Below are 14,053 nucleotides of genomic sequence, written 5' to 3'. Positions count from 1 at the left end.
AAATTTCTCTTCGATTTGTTTCATAATTTCTGGTTCATCTTCCTGAACTGATTCTAGTAATTGGCTTACTTTTTCATTTTCCTCTTTGATTCTTGTGGTTCTATCTGGGTTATGTTTCTCTTCCATTCCTAATATAATTATACATTTCTTTTTGTCTGCTAAGTCTCTTACTATATTCTCCTTCTGTCTCATCACTTTAATAACTGAGTTTTCAGTTTGTTCATTCATTTGCTGTCTGATTATGTCAGTGAATGCAACCTTGCTATTTTCTTGAATTTTTTTCCAACCTTCCTTGTTCTCCATATTATTCTCCTTTAAGACTTTATTCTCATCTTTTACTTCTTTTAACTGTTGTTTTAATTCTTCAATTTCCTTAGTTAAGTTTTTGTTCGCCCTCTCTAGTTCTTCCAATTTTTCAATTCTTCGTATTATACTGTCAACATTACCGAACCTACGCTCCAAGTCCTCGTTCATCTTATCGACCTTCTCTTCTAGTCTTGTCAGTCGGGGGGGGGTTGTGTCCCCTCCACCCTCTTTAAATCCCTTGAAAATATTCTCATCACTTTCTACTATATTGCTCCTATCTATACCTCTAATCTTCACATTCCTATTAGACATGTCGTCATCATCCAGCTCGTCTTGCGGTCGTTTGTCTACCTTTCGGCGGCCCGTCAGGGCCAATTCCTCCACCTCCTCATTACCTTCCATTTCCCCAGCAATCCCTCCCCCTCTCTTCTTTCCTTACTTTCCCACTACCCCACGAGCAATTTCCCCCCACCCTGCAAATACAAAAAGGCACTTCTCTTTGCGTTGGGATCCACAATCTGCACTTTTCTTCAGAACGTTCTTCAAGCCGTCCGTTCGTTGAAAGTGTGTGTGTGTGTGTGTGTATACAGGTATAGTATATACATACAGTACCTGCATACGTATATATACTGAAATACAGTACAGTATTAAAACATTAAAAAATAGAAAAAATTATAAAAATGAAACTAAAAAGCATTGAAAAATAAACAGTAAACAGCTTGTATTTAATAGTACTCAATAGAAAAAGTTACTTAAAAATGCAACAGATTGATATCATGTATCCTAGAGTAGAACCCTCATGTCGGCCATTTTGAATAGGATCCGACTTACGACCAATCCGACTTGCGACTGGTTGGTCGGAACCTATCTAGGTCGTAACTCGGATAGTGGCTGTATAGATGGATGTTTTCATTTGAGTGACAGAATTTACAGGATTTCATGACAATCACTGTAAATCATCAGTAATCTATTTCTTTGATCACGTCTTGATTTTTTATATATGCAACAAAATTTGTCCGTATTTTATTCAAAGATGGAAAAGCTCCAAGCAGCCGTTGATCGAGAAGGAGAGATTCGTGTGGATCTGGCACGGCAAGAAAAGGAGACAGCAGATGCAGGAGATGATCTAGGACGTACAAAAATATCTCTTCAAATTACACAGTGTGATGCACGAACACAATCACTAGCTCTTCTTACACTGCACTACTGCACTGCCTTGCAGTATTGTACTGATAAGACTGAAGATGAGGTAGGTCATAGTACTATGTTTAAGTGTTTAGTTATAAGGAAAATCAATATGCATATTTTGGTAGGATATAAGGAAATACACACTAATATCTTCATAGTGGTATATGACAGAAACAATAATTTTACAAATATAGAATTATAACAATAACCACATTCATTCATTTATAAATCCTACCCTTATACCTGATTTTAACCAAAAAACTAGAGTATGACTTGTAAAAGGGGCTAAGCTAAGCTTGTATTTGCATAATTGTATTTAGCTTATTGTAGTATAGAAAAAAGGAGCATTTGATAAAGTACCTCACAATCAACTTATGTGGAAATTGGAGCATGTTTGAGGACTGAATGGCAAACTACTAGAATGGATAAAAGACTTTTTGAAGGAAAGATGCATGGGGACTGTAGTAAAGGATAAGATGTCAAGCTGGAGAGCAGTAACAAACAGAGTTTCACAAGGTTCAGTGCTTGCACCAATAATGTTTCTTGTCTATGTCAATGACATGATGGAAGGAACAACAAGTTATGCCAACATGTTTGCAGATGACACAAAAATCATGAGGAGAGTAAAAAACAAAAAGGATGGTAGACTATTGCAAAAAGATCTATGTACTATTTTTGCATGGAGCCAAGAATGGGAAATGAAGTTTGATACCAAAAAATGCAAAGTACTGGAAATGGGTAATAACAGCAAAAGGCCATCCTGAAACTACTCCTTGGGAAATGAACCCATTACAAAAGCAAAAGAGAGGTCTTGATAAAAGACAACCTGTCACCTGACAGACATATCAGCAGGGTTGTGGGAAAGACTATTGTGGAAGATTAAAGTGGCATTCCACTATATGGATGAAGAAATGTTGAAAAAATCATTGAAATCCTGATACGTCAAAGACTGGAATATGTGTTAGTAGTATGCTCACCACACAGAGTGAAGTCTATAAGCAAGAGAATACAAAGGGTAGCAACCAAACTGGTCCCCAGCCAGGCAAATAAACCATATGAGGAAAGACTAAAAGTACTGGATCTGCCAACACTGAAAGATTGAAGAGAAAGAGGTGATATGATTATAGTGTTTATATCACTAAAGGGGGTAGATTGTATTGAAAGAAGAAATCCCCTGATTAAAGATGGGGGGCTTTAAGAGGTCATAGGAGTAAATTAAGAAAGACCACATGTCTAAAGGATGTGAAGAATTACAGTTTTCCATATAGCTGCATAAATATGTGGAATACCTTAGAGGGTGATATAGCCCAAACTCAAACAATATGAGTTCAGATCTTTATATGATGATTGGAAATCAAGGATATAGATTAAGTTGGAACTGTACATGAATTTGAGTCTGTTAGAAAATTAGAGAATAGACAGGACCCTGTGAGCATTGCTCCTTTCCTGTATACTACAATTAGGTAAATACTACATGGCTCAACACCTCAGTGGTAGCATTTGTAGCCACTGCTACAGCAGCCCAAATTTGAATCCCACCCAGGGCTGAAATAATATGAGTATTGCTGCCCCCTCATCACTCTTGACATACTCTCCACCATACTTACAAACTCAAAATCACTCTTCCTATTCAGCTTAGATTCACTTAATGCTAACACATATATCTTCCTTCTCACAAATATACTGCCAATCTTTTCCGTGTACTCTCATCTATATCACAACCATGCTTATTTAATGACCCAAATTTTGGGTTCTTGATGGAGTTTTTCTCCCCAACCCTCTTATGCCTTGACTTTTCATAGGATGAATGTACAGAGAGGAATATTTCTAATCCCATCACTTTGTCCCACTTTGTCTTTTTTATGACTCATGAGAATCATGATGGCATTATCATTTCTATTCACTACCACAGTGGATAAAAAAAAAACAGTTTTAAGGGAACAGCATAAAGAAGGGACAGTTGTAGTACAAAAGGCTCATTTACTATCTAGTAATCATTTATCTCTAACCCAGCCAAATGTAAATAAACAATGTGCTCTTGATTGTTATCAGCTTTCACCATATTTGTTTGAGTTATAAACAATCCATTATATTTCTCTTAAATTTTATAAAATTAATACCTGTATGTGGTTTTACTTACAAAACAAAAAATCCTGTATCTTTATTTGTAAATGTTACTGAATGATATCAAGGAAAGTAACTTTGAGATGCAATTATCAATATAGCAGAAGTGATTTGGGTGCCACCATTTTGACTAGATTACTGTACATATCAGTGGACAAATATGTATATATATCAGCAAAATTTGTCTTTAATTGTGCTGTCTTTATACAGGAAGATTGCTCATTTCTTTACTAAAAGGCTCATTTAACTGTGAAATATATATATATATATATATATATATATGTATATATATAGTTGTTATAATGAAGTCTTTATGTGATACTGCTATTTACTGTTTTGATAGTATGCTTCAATCACAGTTGCACACTGATAATTAAACATCAACCATGATTGACATAGTCAAAGTTTTCAAGATGTTGCCATTTTGAATAAATTACTATGCATATCAATATATGATAAAGATAATTCTTATGCTGTTTTAATTATACAGTAAAATGTTGTTCTTTTGTTTACTGAAAGACTTGTTGAACTATGAAATTATTCTGATTTGAAAAAGCAATGTTCAGGTAAGTTAGCTGTCATTGTAATGTTCTTTACTGGTACTACTAATTACATACTGTTGCCTACCATTTTGATGATATAGTGAAAACTTGTTCATATCCTTACTAAAATATTCCCTTTTTTAAATGTATAACCATAAAACTGTTCAACTGAGAAAAAATAATGTTTAGATAAGTTGACTACTATGACTGATTTTTTGTGATTCCACTACTTACAGTGTCTATAGTGTGGCTTAGTTATAGTTATACACTACTAATTGAATATCAACAATGCATATTGGATAATATAATTATTTTTTATGTCTCTAATAGAAAGGCCTTTTAACTGTGAAATTATTTATGAAAAAGGGGAGTTTAGATAGTGTAGGTTGGTTATTATGACAATGTCCCTTTGCGACACCAATTATTCAACAACAAGAGAAGACAACACAAAATACAAAGGTGGATTCATAACACTATACAACAGCATACCCTTTTCCAACTAAACAAGAGATACCAGACAAACACTGCAACTCAAATAATCACACAAACACAAAGGAAACAACCTACACTGTCACATGTACATCTCAGTACCGTAGTCATTTATCTCCAGCCTGGCTGATATCAACCCATCTACATTAGCATAGGCTACTTCAAGTTTCCTTGTAATGTTTCTTGTGTAATACTGCCTTCCTGTTTTTTAGAAACCATTCCCTCATATTCTGAATGATGGCTCTCCAAAAAAATTTTGTTTTTCTTCTGTCCTCATTTCACTTATGACTTTGGCTTCCTCTAAGAAATTCCATGTTTTTGCACTTTCCTTTTCATTAGTATCTTTCCTAATCCTCTTTTTTTTCTCATGCTAACTTCCAAGGCTTGCTGATCACTTCATTTGCTATGGCTTGTGACATGAATTTTATTTTTTTATTTTCATTGGACATGAGCCATTTCTCTTGTATCAACCTAACCTAAACATGTACTAAATCTGATCTATTATATATATGAGTCAATTCCTACAATCATAGAGGCAATTTGTCTAACCTTTTGAATCTCTTGTTCCTGGCGCACCTTCCATAAAATTATGTGATCTTCTTGCCAGGCAAAGAGTATGATGCATCTAATCTTGTCAAGAACACCCCTGCTGCTCCATGATCTTTTTGAAAGTTACTGTATCCCTCTTATCCTCACTTGCTGTACACCCAGCCTCACTTTTTTTTCCACAATATTGAGAAGAGATTTGTCTAGATTTCATTTTCTCGTGCTAGTTTAGCAATCTCTGCTTTATGAGCCAGGCTTGTCATGTAATCTTGACTCATGGGAAGAAAGTAAACCTCTTAATTGTTTCAACTCAATTGTAATTTCACTTACCTCCATGGAAGAGTTCCATCCATTTCAAAACTTTTCTTTTTCTTCTAGCTTGTCCCTTGCACATTGATCCAATTTTTTCAATGAAATTGCTCACCTTTGTTGGAAAACCTTCAAAATTTGTAATTTGCAGTATAAGGACAACAAACAAATAACACTTTGTAATATAAACAAACTAAAAAGAATTCTGATCTTTTTTGTTTCCTGTCATGAACAATGTTACAGAAAAAAAACACTATTTTGTAAGTATAATTATTGTCATTAGCAGTAGCTGCTCTGACCGTCTGGTCCTGCTGTGGAGGTGCTGTGTCTCCTGAACACTGTGGTGTGGGTATGGGATGTCTCTTCATCCAGACAGGTGCTAAGATGGGAGGGGTGATTGATGAGGTTTCATGGGTGGGTCTTCACTTTGACTCAGTTACCCCCAATATGAGAGGGAGAAGGCTCTTTGATATAGAAAAATTATTATTATAAGTGTAATTTTCTAAGGATTGCACATGTGTGGGTGATGCTTGGGACCTATTAACAAGGACAATTTAAATAAGCTTGGCAGAAAAGAATGATGATACCTGGAAAATAGTTTGCCAAATGCAAACAGTTGTTAAAAGTACAAACAACTATGAGTAAGATTTTGGTGAATGAATTAATTTGTATATTGTCATTTAGGCCTACAGATAGAATGAATTCCATGATAACACAGCTCCATGGACTTCTCAGGTCTCGCCTTATTTTATATGTAACTATTGATTTTTACTTTACTCTTGAATATATCACTGTCAGAACTTAAATGTCTATTTAATTTTCTTCAACATGCTACAGGAGAGTGTGAAAGAAGCCACCAAGGATGAAGTCTCTGAAGTTACTGAACAAGGAACAGGATGACAAGATAGCAAGAAGCAAACCCATGTATCACCTCAGTCATTGATAAGAATTAAGAAATAATAAAACAATTTTTAAACTTATTTTTATCATTATGATGATTCATATTGTTGTTCTTTTTAACAAAATGTAGAATCTCTTTATTCTGACTTTCACAGATTGTTACAATGGTATATAGTTAAAAATCTATATTTCCATTAAGATCATTTGAATACTTATAATTGCTGTGAGATCAAATGTTGATATTGTGACATTTATTATGTAAGAGTTTCAATGTCAAAGTTAAAGAGGATGAAATGGAAAATACAATTGGCAAAGAAATACCATGATATATCAACCATTGTTTTGAACATTACAGCTTTTTTAGATCTTGGCTAGAAGAGTAGTTTGGACTTGTATTGTTAGAGAAAAATTATCATGGCATTTGTTTGTAAGTTTGCTTTCTGGCATAATGAATGTTTATAAAAAAAAAAGAATAGCTTTTGTACACTGTTGTTGGCTCTTAATCTGAGTGGCATAGAAATTGAAAAAGGCACAGTAAATTACATGCAATCTCATTTTTCATTTATTGCCAGTATTCAGTGTTGCTCTGCATGTGAAGGCAGCTGTATTCTGTCTCTTTTTGGTGTGTTCCTGTTCTTATTATAATATATGGTCACATGACTTATATTAGCTTTTGACCACATCTCGTCCATGAATGTGATATAACGTCCAATGGAAAAATTGTCCAGAAAGTGGCAAGTTGTGGTGAAGGAGTCCTTTGATGTGTAACATTCATTAATTGGTGTTCATCTTCGTGTTTTTAAATATTGTTGTCACTCAAAATTTGAACCTTTACAGTGGGAGTTTGATGTGTAATAAGAGTGAGCCTTGAGTTTAAAAAAAAAATCAAATGGAAGCCTAGGCCACAGGTAAACTTTGAGGTGCTCAATTGGAAGACTTTATTTCAGTAATGTAAACATTATTTTTTTTTTAGTTTGTACTTTATATTAGTTCTAGTACAGATATTCCTCAATCAATCACTCTATTGAACCTAGTGTCTCTTACTGAAGACCTGCAGCATTCAGGTAACTGGCAATAGCCTCTGGGCAGGACCACAAGTCACTCAGGGAAGATATATTGTGTTGTTGTCTGGGGAATGTTAGTGTGGTTCATTGTATTATGAGGTGTTCCGTGTCCTATAATGTGGTAGTTTCAAGTGGGGCTGTTTAAATCTGTGCCCAGGTCTACTGTGTGTCCCGATCACAGGTGTACCACTGGGGTTGTTACCAGGTGTGGGAGTTTTTTTTTTTTCTGGGGCTTATGTCTGGGGGTTGTTGTTGAAGCATTGAACTTGGTAGTCTATTTTGAAGGGCTTGCTTAGTGATCTGAGTGTGTATGCATTTCTGTGTGAATGTTCCATGTGATATAGGTGGTAGATTGTTATAGATATACTGCTTTTTTTCATGTTCTGTTGGTGGTGCTTGTGAAATGTAGTGTGAAGGGTGTGTTGTCTTTAGGGTTCTGAAATAGAATTGTGTTCCTGTTATTTTCATATTGTATTCTATGAGAAGGACTTTGGTTTCTGTATGCAGGTGGCCAATTGTGGTGGTTTTATTGCAGCCTGCTATTACTCAATGCTCATTTCTGTAAAGTTTATAAGTTGTTTGTGTTTGTCTTGCTGATTGTTGGGAACTAATGCTGTGGAGGCATAATCGAGGTTAGTTCTTATGAATTACTTTTTGATGATTATTATATTTTCTTTCTGTTGTCCAAAGTCTGTGCTTATGATGGATTTAAGTAGATTTGATTTCTTGTTGGTTTTTGTTGTTAGCCCCTTGATATGTGGGCTGAAAATCATATGAATATGAAATGTGAGGCCTAAAATTTTAGGGTTCTTTTTCATTGGAAGAATCTGGCCAGTTAATTTTATTACAGGGTGATCTTTTATTCATGGTTGTCTGGTGTGAGCAACATCTCTATTGATATCTGGGGGTGAAGCTTCAATTCTATTGTTTTAGTCATTGTTTCAATTTGTTCAAGTGGGCTCAGGTATTCTTTGCAGCTATTTTGTTTTTACTATGCTGGGTTATTATTGTCAGGTCATCTGCATATGAAAGATCATTGATGTTTAGTTTTGGTTTTGGAATTGGAGATCACTAACAAATAGGTTGAACAGTAAAGATAAAAGTAGTGCACCTGTGGGACTCCATTTTATAGCCCTTTTGTACCTGAGATTTGGTTATTCTGGGTTACTCTGCTCTGTCTTCCTTCTATAAAGTTGGTTTACCACTTTTAGTCTATGAATGTCTGTCCCAATGATCTTTTTGGATAGTATGTGTCTAGGGACCTAGTCAAAAGCCTTGTTTATATCTAAGGTTATCATAACTGTTGTTTCTGTTTTGTTTTGTTTTTCTTCTTCTTCTTTTTATTTTTCTTCCAGCTTTTGTGTGATATTTGTGAGTAGTGAGATGGTGGAGTGGCCTCCTTGAATTGATGTTGGTTGCGAGAGGTAAGAGTTTCTGATTTGATTCTTGCTGTTGTCAGTTTTTCCATCTCTATTGTGGATAGAAGTGAGATTGGTCTGCATGATGCAGGGATTTCAAGGGGTTTGTTTGGTTTCAAGATCAGGATTATATGAGCTTTTTCCAGATGTTTGGGATGTTGTTGTGTAACCAGGAGTAGTTGAAAATGTTAGTTGAGTCTCTTGTGGTTGCTTGGCCAAGGTGTTTGAGGTGGATGCTTGAAATCTTGTCTAGGTCTTCAGCTTTGATGTTTTTCAGTTGAAATCTTCTTAGCTTGTATGATCCAAGTACATGGAGCCATTAGTTCGTACCTGCTTGTGGTGTTCTATAAGATAGGTGTCAGAGCAAGTCATCTCCACTACACTTGTCTTCATATCCCATTGACCTCTTCACCTCCATCTAGAACTATGGCCCCAAAAGACTAACACTGGGTCTCCAGACTAAACTCAAGATCTCTTTCTGTCAAGTGTGACTCATATTTTCACATAAAGACACCTAATAATGGATAACTGCTCTTCTTCCTCCTCCTCCTCCTCCTCCCCCCATTTAGGTTGCTGACTGGATAATTTTTATGCAGTCAATATTTTAGAGATTTTAGTGATATCACGATGCACCAGTTGTGCATCCTCCTTTTTAACTCCTGTTCCTCTTTTTGCAAGATCTCTAAGCATGATTTGGCTGAAGGAAAACCAACTGTTGCCCGATGGTTCAAATTTTATCCAGAAGTTAATGTCAAGAGTGAGGCAACAACTGAGACTGGTAGTATATTTGGTCACTGTCATACCTTTTTTTCATTAACAATAACTTCATTCTTCCAACTAACAATCAAAAGCCCTCAAGTAATGGTGCATGACAGTGAGAGCAGAAGATGGGGATCGCTGGAAGCCCTTAGTCACTGTCATATTTTTTTTCCATCAACAATAATTTCATTCTTCCAACTAACAATCAAAAGCCCTTCAGTAATGGTGCATGACAGTGAGAGCAGAAGATGGGGATCGCTGGAAGCCCTTAGTCACTGTCATACCTTTTTTCTGTTAACAATAACTTTATTCTTCCTACTAACAATCAAAAGTCCTTCAGTAATAGTGCATGACATTGGGAGCAGAAGATGTGGATGAAAGACTTCCTGATTGGGAGGAAAATGATAGTTGTAATTAGAGAAAAATTCTCAAACTGGGAAGAAGTGAAAAGCAGTGTCCCACAGACATCAGTACTGGCACCGATCATGTTTGCCATCTACATTAATGACATGGATGAAGGTGTAGAGTGTTATATGAATTTCTTTGCAGATGATGCAAAGATACTAAAGAAGGTAAAAACGGAGGAGGACTGCAACTCATTGCAACAAGATTTGGATAAGATCTGGAATTGGACCCAAAAGTGGGAAGTAAAATTCAATAAAAAGAAATGTAGTATAATGGAGTTTGGAAAGAGTAAAAACAGAATATCAAAAGATTACAAAATTGATGAAGAAAAGATGAAAAAAATAAACTTGGAGAAAGATCTTGGAGTGATGATTGGCAAGGACATGACACCAGATAAGCATATTAACAAAATATTTGGAGACACCTACAATTTATTGAGATCAATCAAAGTGGCGTTTGCCTATTTGAACGAAGAAATTATAAAGAAAATCCTAACTACACTAATAAGACCAAAACTCGAGTATGCAGCAGCACTCTGGACACCCAGTACCAAAAAGAACATTAAAAAACTAGAAAGGTTACAAAGAGCAACAACCAAACTAGCACCAACTCTTTCCAAATTAACATATGAGCAAAGACTGTCCAAATTAGAACTACTAACTTTGGAACAGAGAAGAGAAAGAGGTGACCTGCTGACTATCTACAGAATAATGAAAGGAATGGAAGTTTTAGATAGGGATAACTTGTTAATATGGGACAATGGTAAAACAAGAGGACACGAAAAGAAACTAAAAAAGATAGTTACAGAAGAACCTTAAAAAGGAACAGCTTCCCACACAGAGTGATAGATACATGGAATAAATTAGACAACGAAACAGTGTGTGCAAACACTATACAAGATTTTAAGAAAAAACTTGATGCTGAGAGATACAAAGATGGGTCACCATGAGCATAGCTCCCTTCCCGTATAATACAACTAGGTAAATCCTGGATGCCCTTAATCACAACCTACATGGCAGGTGGTGTAGGCCAAGTGGTCACCTTGTGATGGGACTAAGGAGCAACATAGCTTAGCAGCAGCCTACATAACTGACCAGTCCTATCAGGACCCACTCTGCTCACCCTATAGTGGATGCCCCAAAAATGGCCTCCCTAAAACTCACCTGGCAGGGGAGTTGCCCCCAGCAAGATCACCCAAATGCAGCACGAATAATAATAATAACCAAACAACACAAACAGGAAGGAAGCAACATTGTTTCCAGAACCAAAGTCCCTCTATTGCACTTCTGTCCTGCCCCCAACACTTCCCTGTGATTGGACCAAAGACACCCCCAACCCCAACCCCAACTCGGGAACAATCTAAAATGGTAACACTGGACCAGGGACCAATGACAGGTACATGCTTGTGGTGGTCCTGTAATGTGGACAGCTGAGCTGCCTGTTTTCTAAACTTGTCAACATCCTCACCTCCATCAGGAGGTACAGCCCTGAGGGGCTGACACTCATTCTCTGAACTGGGCCCACAATTTCTTTCTGTAAACTTCTGCTGTATTTCTTACACCTTTTGACAGCCAACAACTGCTCCTTTTCTACTGTTTTCAGCCAGTTAAATAGAAATAGTCCCACACCAACACAGCACACACTCCATGTTTAATTCCCCCCCCCCACAGATTTCTGTGTTTATCCAATTGTAGTATACAGGAGAGAAGCAATGCTTGTTGGGTCCCATTTCCTACTCTTCAATTTTTCATAACTAGCCTCAAATTCATGCACAGTTCCAACTTCATCTATATCCTTGATTTTCAATTATCATATTTAGATTTGAATTCATGTATTATTCCAGCTTGGGCTATATCACCTAAGCTATTCCAAGTATCTATGCATCTATATTGATAATTGCATTTCTTCACATCCTTTAGACATGTGGTCTTTCTTAATTTGTTCCCATGACCTCTTAAACCTCTCCCATACTTAACCAAGAGACCTCTTCTGTCAGTACAATCTATCTCTTTTTTTTGTAACCTGAATACTGCAATCATATTACCCTTTCAAAGTTGGCAGACCCAGTGCTTTTAGTCATTCCTCATATGGTTTATCTGCCAGGCTGGGGACCAGTTTGGTTGCTGCCCTTTGTATTCTCTTGATTTTCCCTATATCCTTCACTTTGTGGGGACCATACCACTGATGCATATTCCAGTCTTGGACAGATCAGGATTTCATTGAGTTTTTTCATCATATCTTCATCTATATAGTGAAAAGCCATTTTAATATTCTGCCACAGTCTGTATGTCTCTCCCACAATTCTGCTGATTTGTGTGTCAGGTGACAGGTTGTCTTTTATCAACATTCCCAGATCTTTCTCCTCATTTTTTTTTAATGGATTCTCTTCCCAAGGAATAATTTAAGGATGGTCTTTAGCTGCTATTACCCATTTACAATTCTTTGCACATTTTGGTATTGAGGTTCATTTCCCATTCTTGGCTCCATGCAAAATTAGTATCTAGATTTTTTTGCAATAGTCTACAGTCCTGGTTTTTCACACCTCTCTACAAACATGTTGGTATAGCTTGTTATAACTTCCATCATGTCATTGACATAGACAAGAATCATTATTGGTGGAAGCATTGAACCTTGTGGAACTCCACCGGTTACTGCTCTCCATTTTGACATCTTATCCTTTACTACTGTCATCATATATCTTCCCTTCAAAAAATCTTTCAATTCAAATAATTTGCCTCTCAGTCCTCCAACATGCTACAATTTCCATATAAGTTGACTATGAGGTACTTTATCAAAATCCTGCTCTATTTTGAGGTACACACAGTTCACCCACCCCTCTCTTGCAGTATATCAATTACTCTTGAGTAAAAGCTTAAAAAGCATGACATACACAACCTTCCAGATCTGAAGCCAAACTGACGAACCTAAAAAACGGTTTTGGTTTGTCTTAATATTTAACCACTACACCTCTTTTGAAATTGTTTTCTTCCTTCCTGCAAATTCTTGTATAGTCATTTCTAGCTTGTCTGTAAGCTTTCTTTGTTTTATTGTTTCTTTTCTTCCTTCACTTTCCCCAAACCACGTTCCAGAACTTTTTTGCAATCTTCCACCTGTTGTTAAATCATTCTTGTTTCTGCTTCTTCCTTTCACTAATCTTTGGCACATGTTTGTTCACTTCCCATTTGTAAATGTCAAGAAAGATTTCCCATTCCCTTCTTATTCCTGTGATATTCATGAATTCCTCCCAGTCTGCTTCTTCAAAGAATTTTGTCAACCCTAATCTGCTTTTAGAATATTGAGTCTTCCTTGTCTTTATGATTCATTCCTTGGCTCTACTTCCTCATCCTCCAGATGAAATTCACTTGTTATATGGTCACTTGCTCCTATGGGGCAAAGGTTTAAGGAGCTGATGATGTCTGTCTCTTTGGTTAGTAGCAGATCTAATCTTGTGGAAATGTCATCTCTTACCTGGGTCACTTCCTTTACCCATTGGGTCATTGTGTTCTCCATTGCTATACTTAATAGAATATTCCCCCTGGAATCTGCTTTGCCACTTGCTTCCCATTCCTCCCAGTTGACCTCACTGCAATTAAAATCTCCAATAAGGACTAAATTGTTAATTTGTTCAATAGTTTTCTTCAGGAGAAAAGTTGTGTCCAATAAAATTTCTTGATATTCAGCTTTATTCAAGTTTTTGTCTTGGGGGGGGGGGGGGCACATGTCAATACGTTATTTTCATCATCACCACCATCATCATCACTACTACTACTACTGATATTATTATACATATTTAATTTTTATATGAATCTAGTATTGTTTATTATTATTAGTATTATTTATTCTTGTTATTATTATTTATTATCACTGTTATTATTATTAATATTATTTATTATCATTGTTATTATTATTATTATTATTAATTATTATTTATTATTATTATTTATTATTATTATTACTATTATTATTAATTATTACTATTATTACTATTATTATTACTATTATT

General features: G+C 35.9%; 1 protein-coding gene across 8 annotated transcripts in view; it reads left to right on the top strand.

Annotated features, from left to right (window-relative positions):
* Positions 1–11,976, top strand: part of Pdzd8 (PDZ domain containing 8) — a 111,288-nt gene extending 99,312 nt beyond the window's left edge. For all 8 annotated transcript variants that reach the window (XM_076205059.1, XM_076205062.1, XM_076205060.1 and 5 more), the window contains 2 exons: positions 1,340–1,555; positions 6,342–11,976. In XM_076205059.1, the coding sequence (XP_076061174.1) occupies positions 1,340–1,555; positions 6,342–6,404 (279 nt within the window). In that variant the 3' untranslated portion in view covers positions 6,405–11,976. The remainder of the gene's footprint in view (positions 1–1,339; positions 1,556–6,341) is intronic.
* The last annotated feature ends 2,077 nt before the right edge of the window (positions 11,977–14,053 follow it).

Source organism: Oratosquilla oratoria, chromosome 21 (assembly GCF_046742065.1).
Source record: "Oratosquilla oratoria isolate Oo_2021 chromosome 21, ASM4674206v1, whole genome shotgun sequence".
Lineage (NCBI taxonomy): Eukaryota > Metazoa > Arthropoda > Malacostraca > Stomatopoda > Squillidae > Oratosquilla > Oratosquilla oratoria.
This window is presented reverse-complemented; position numbering and strand designations above follow the sequence as displayed.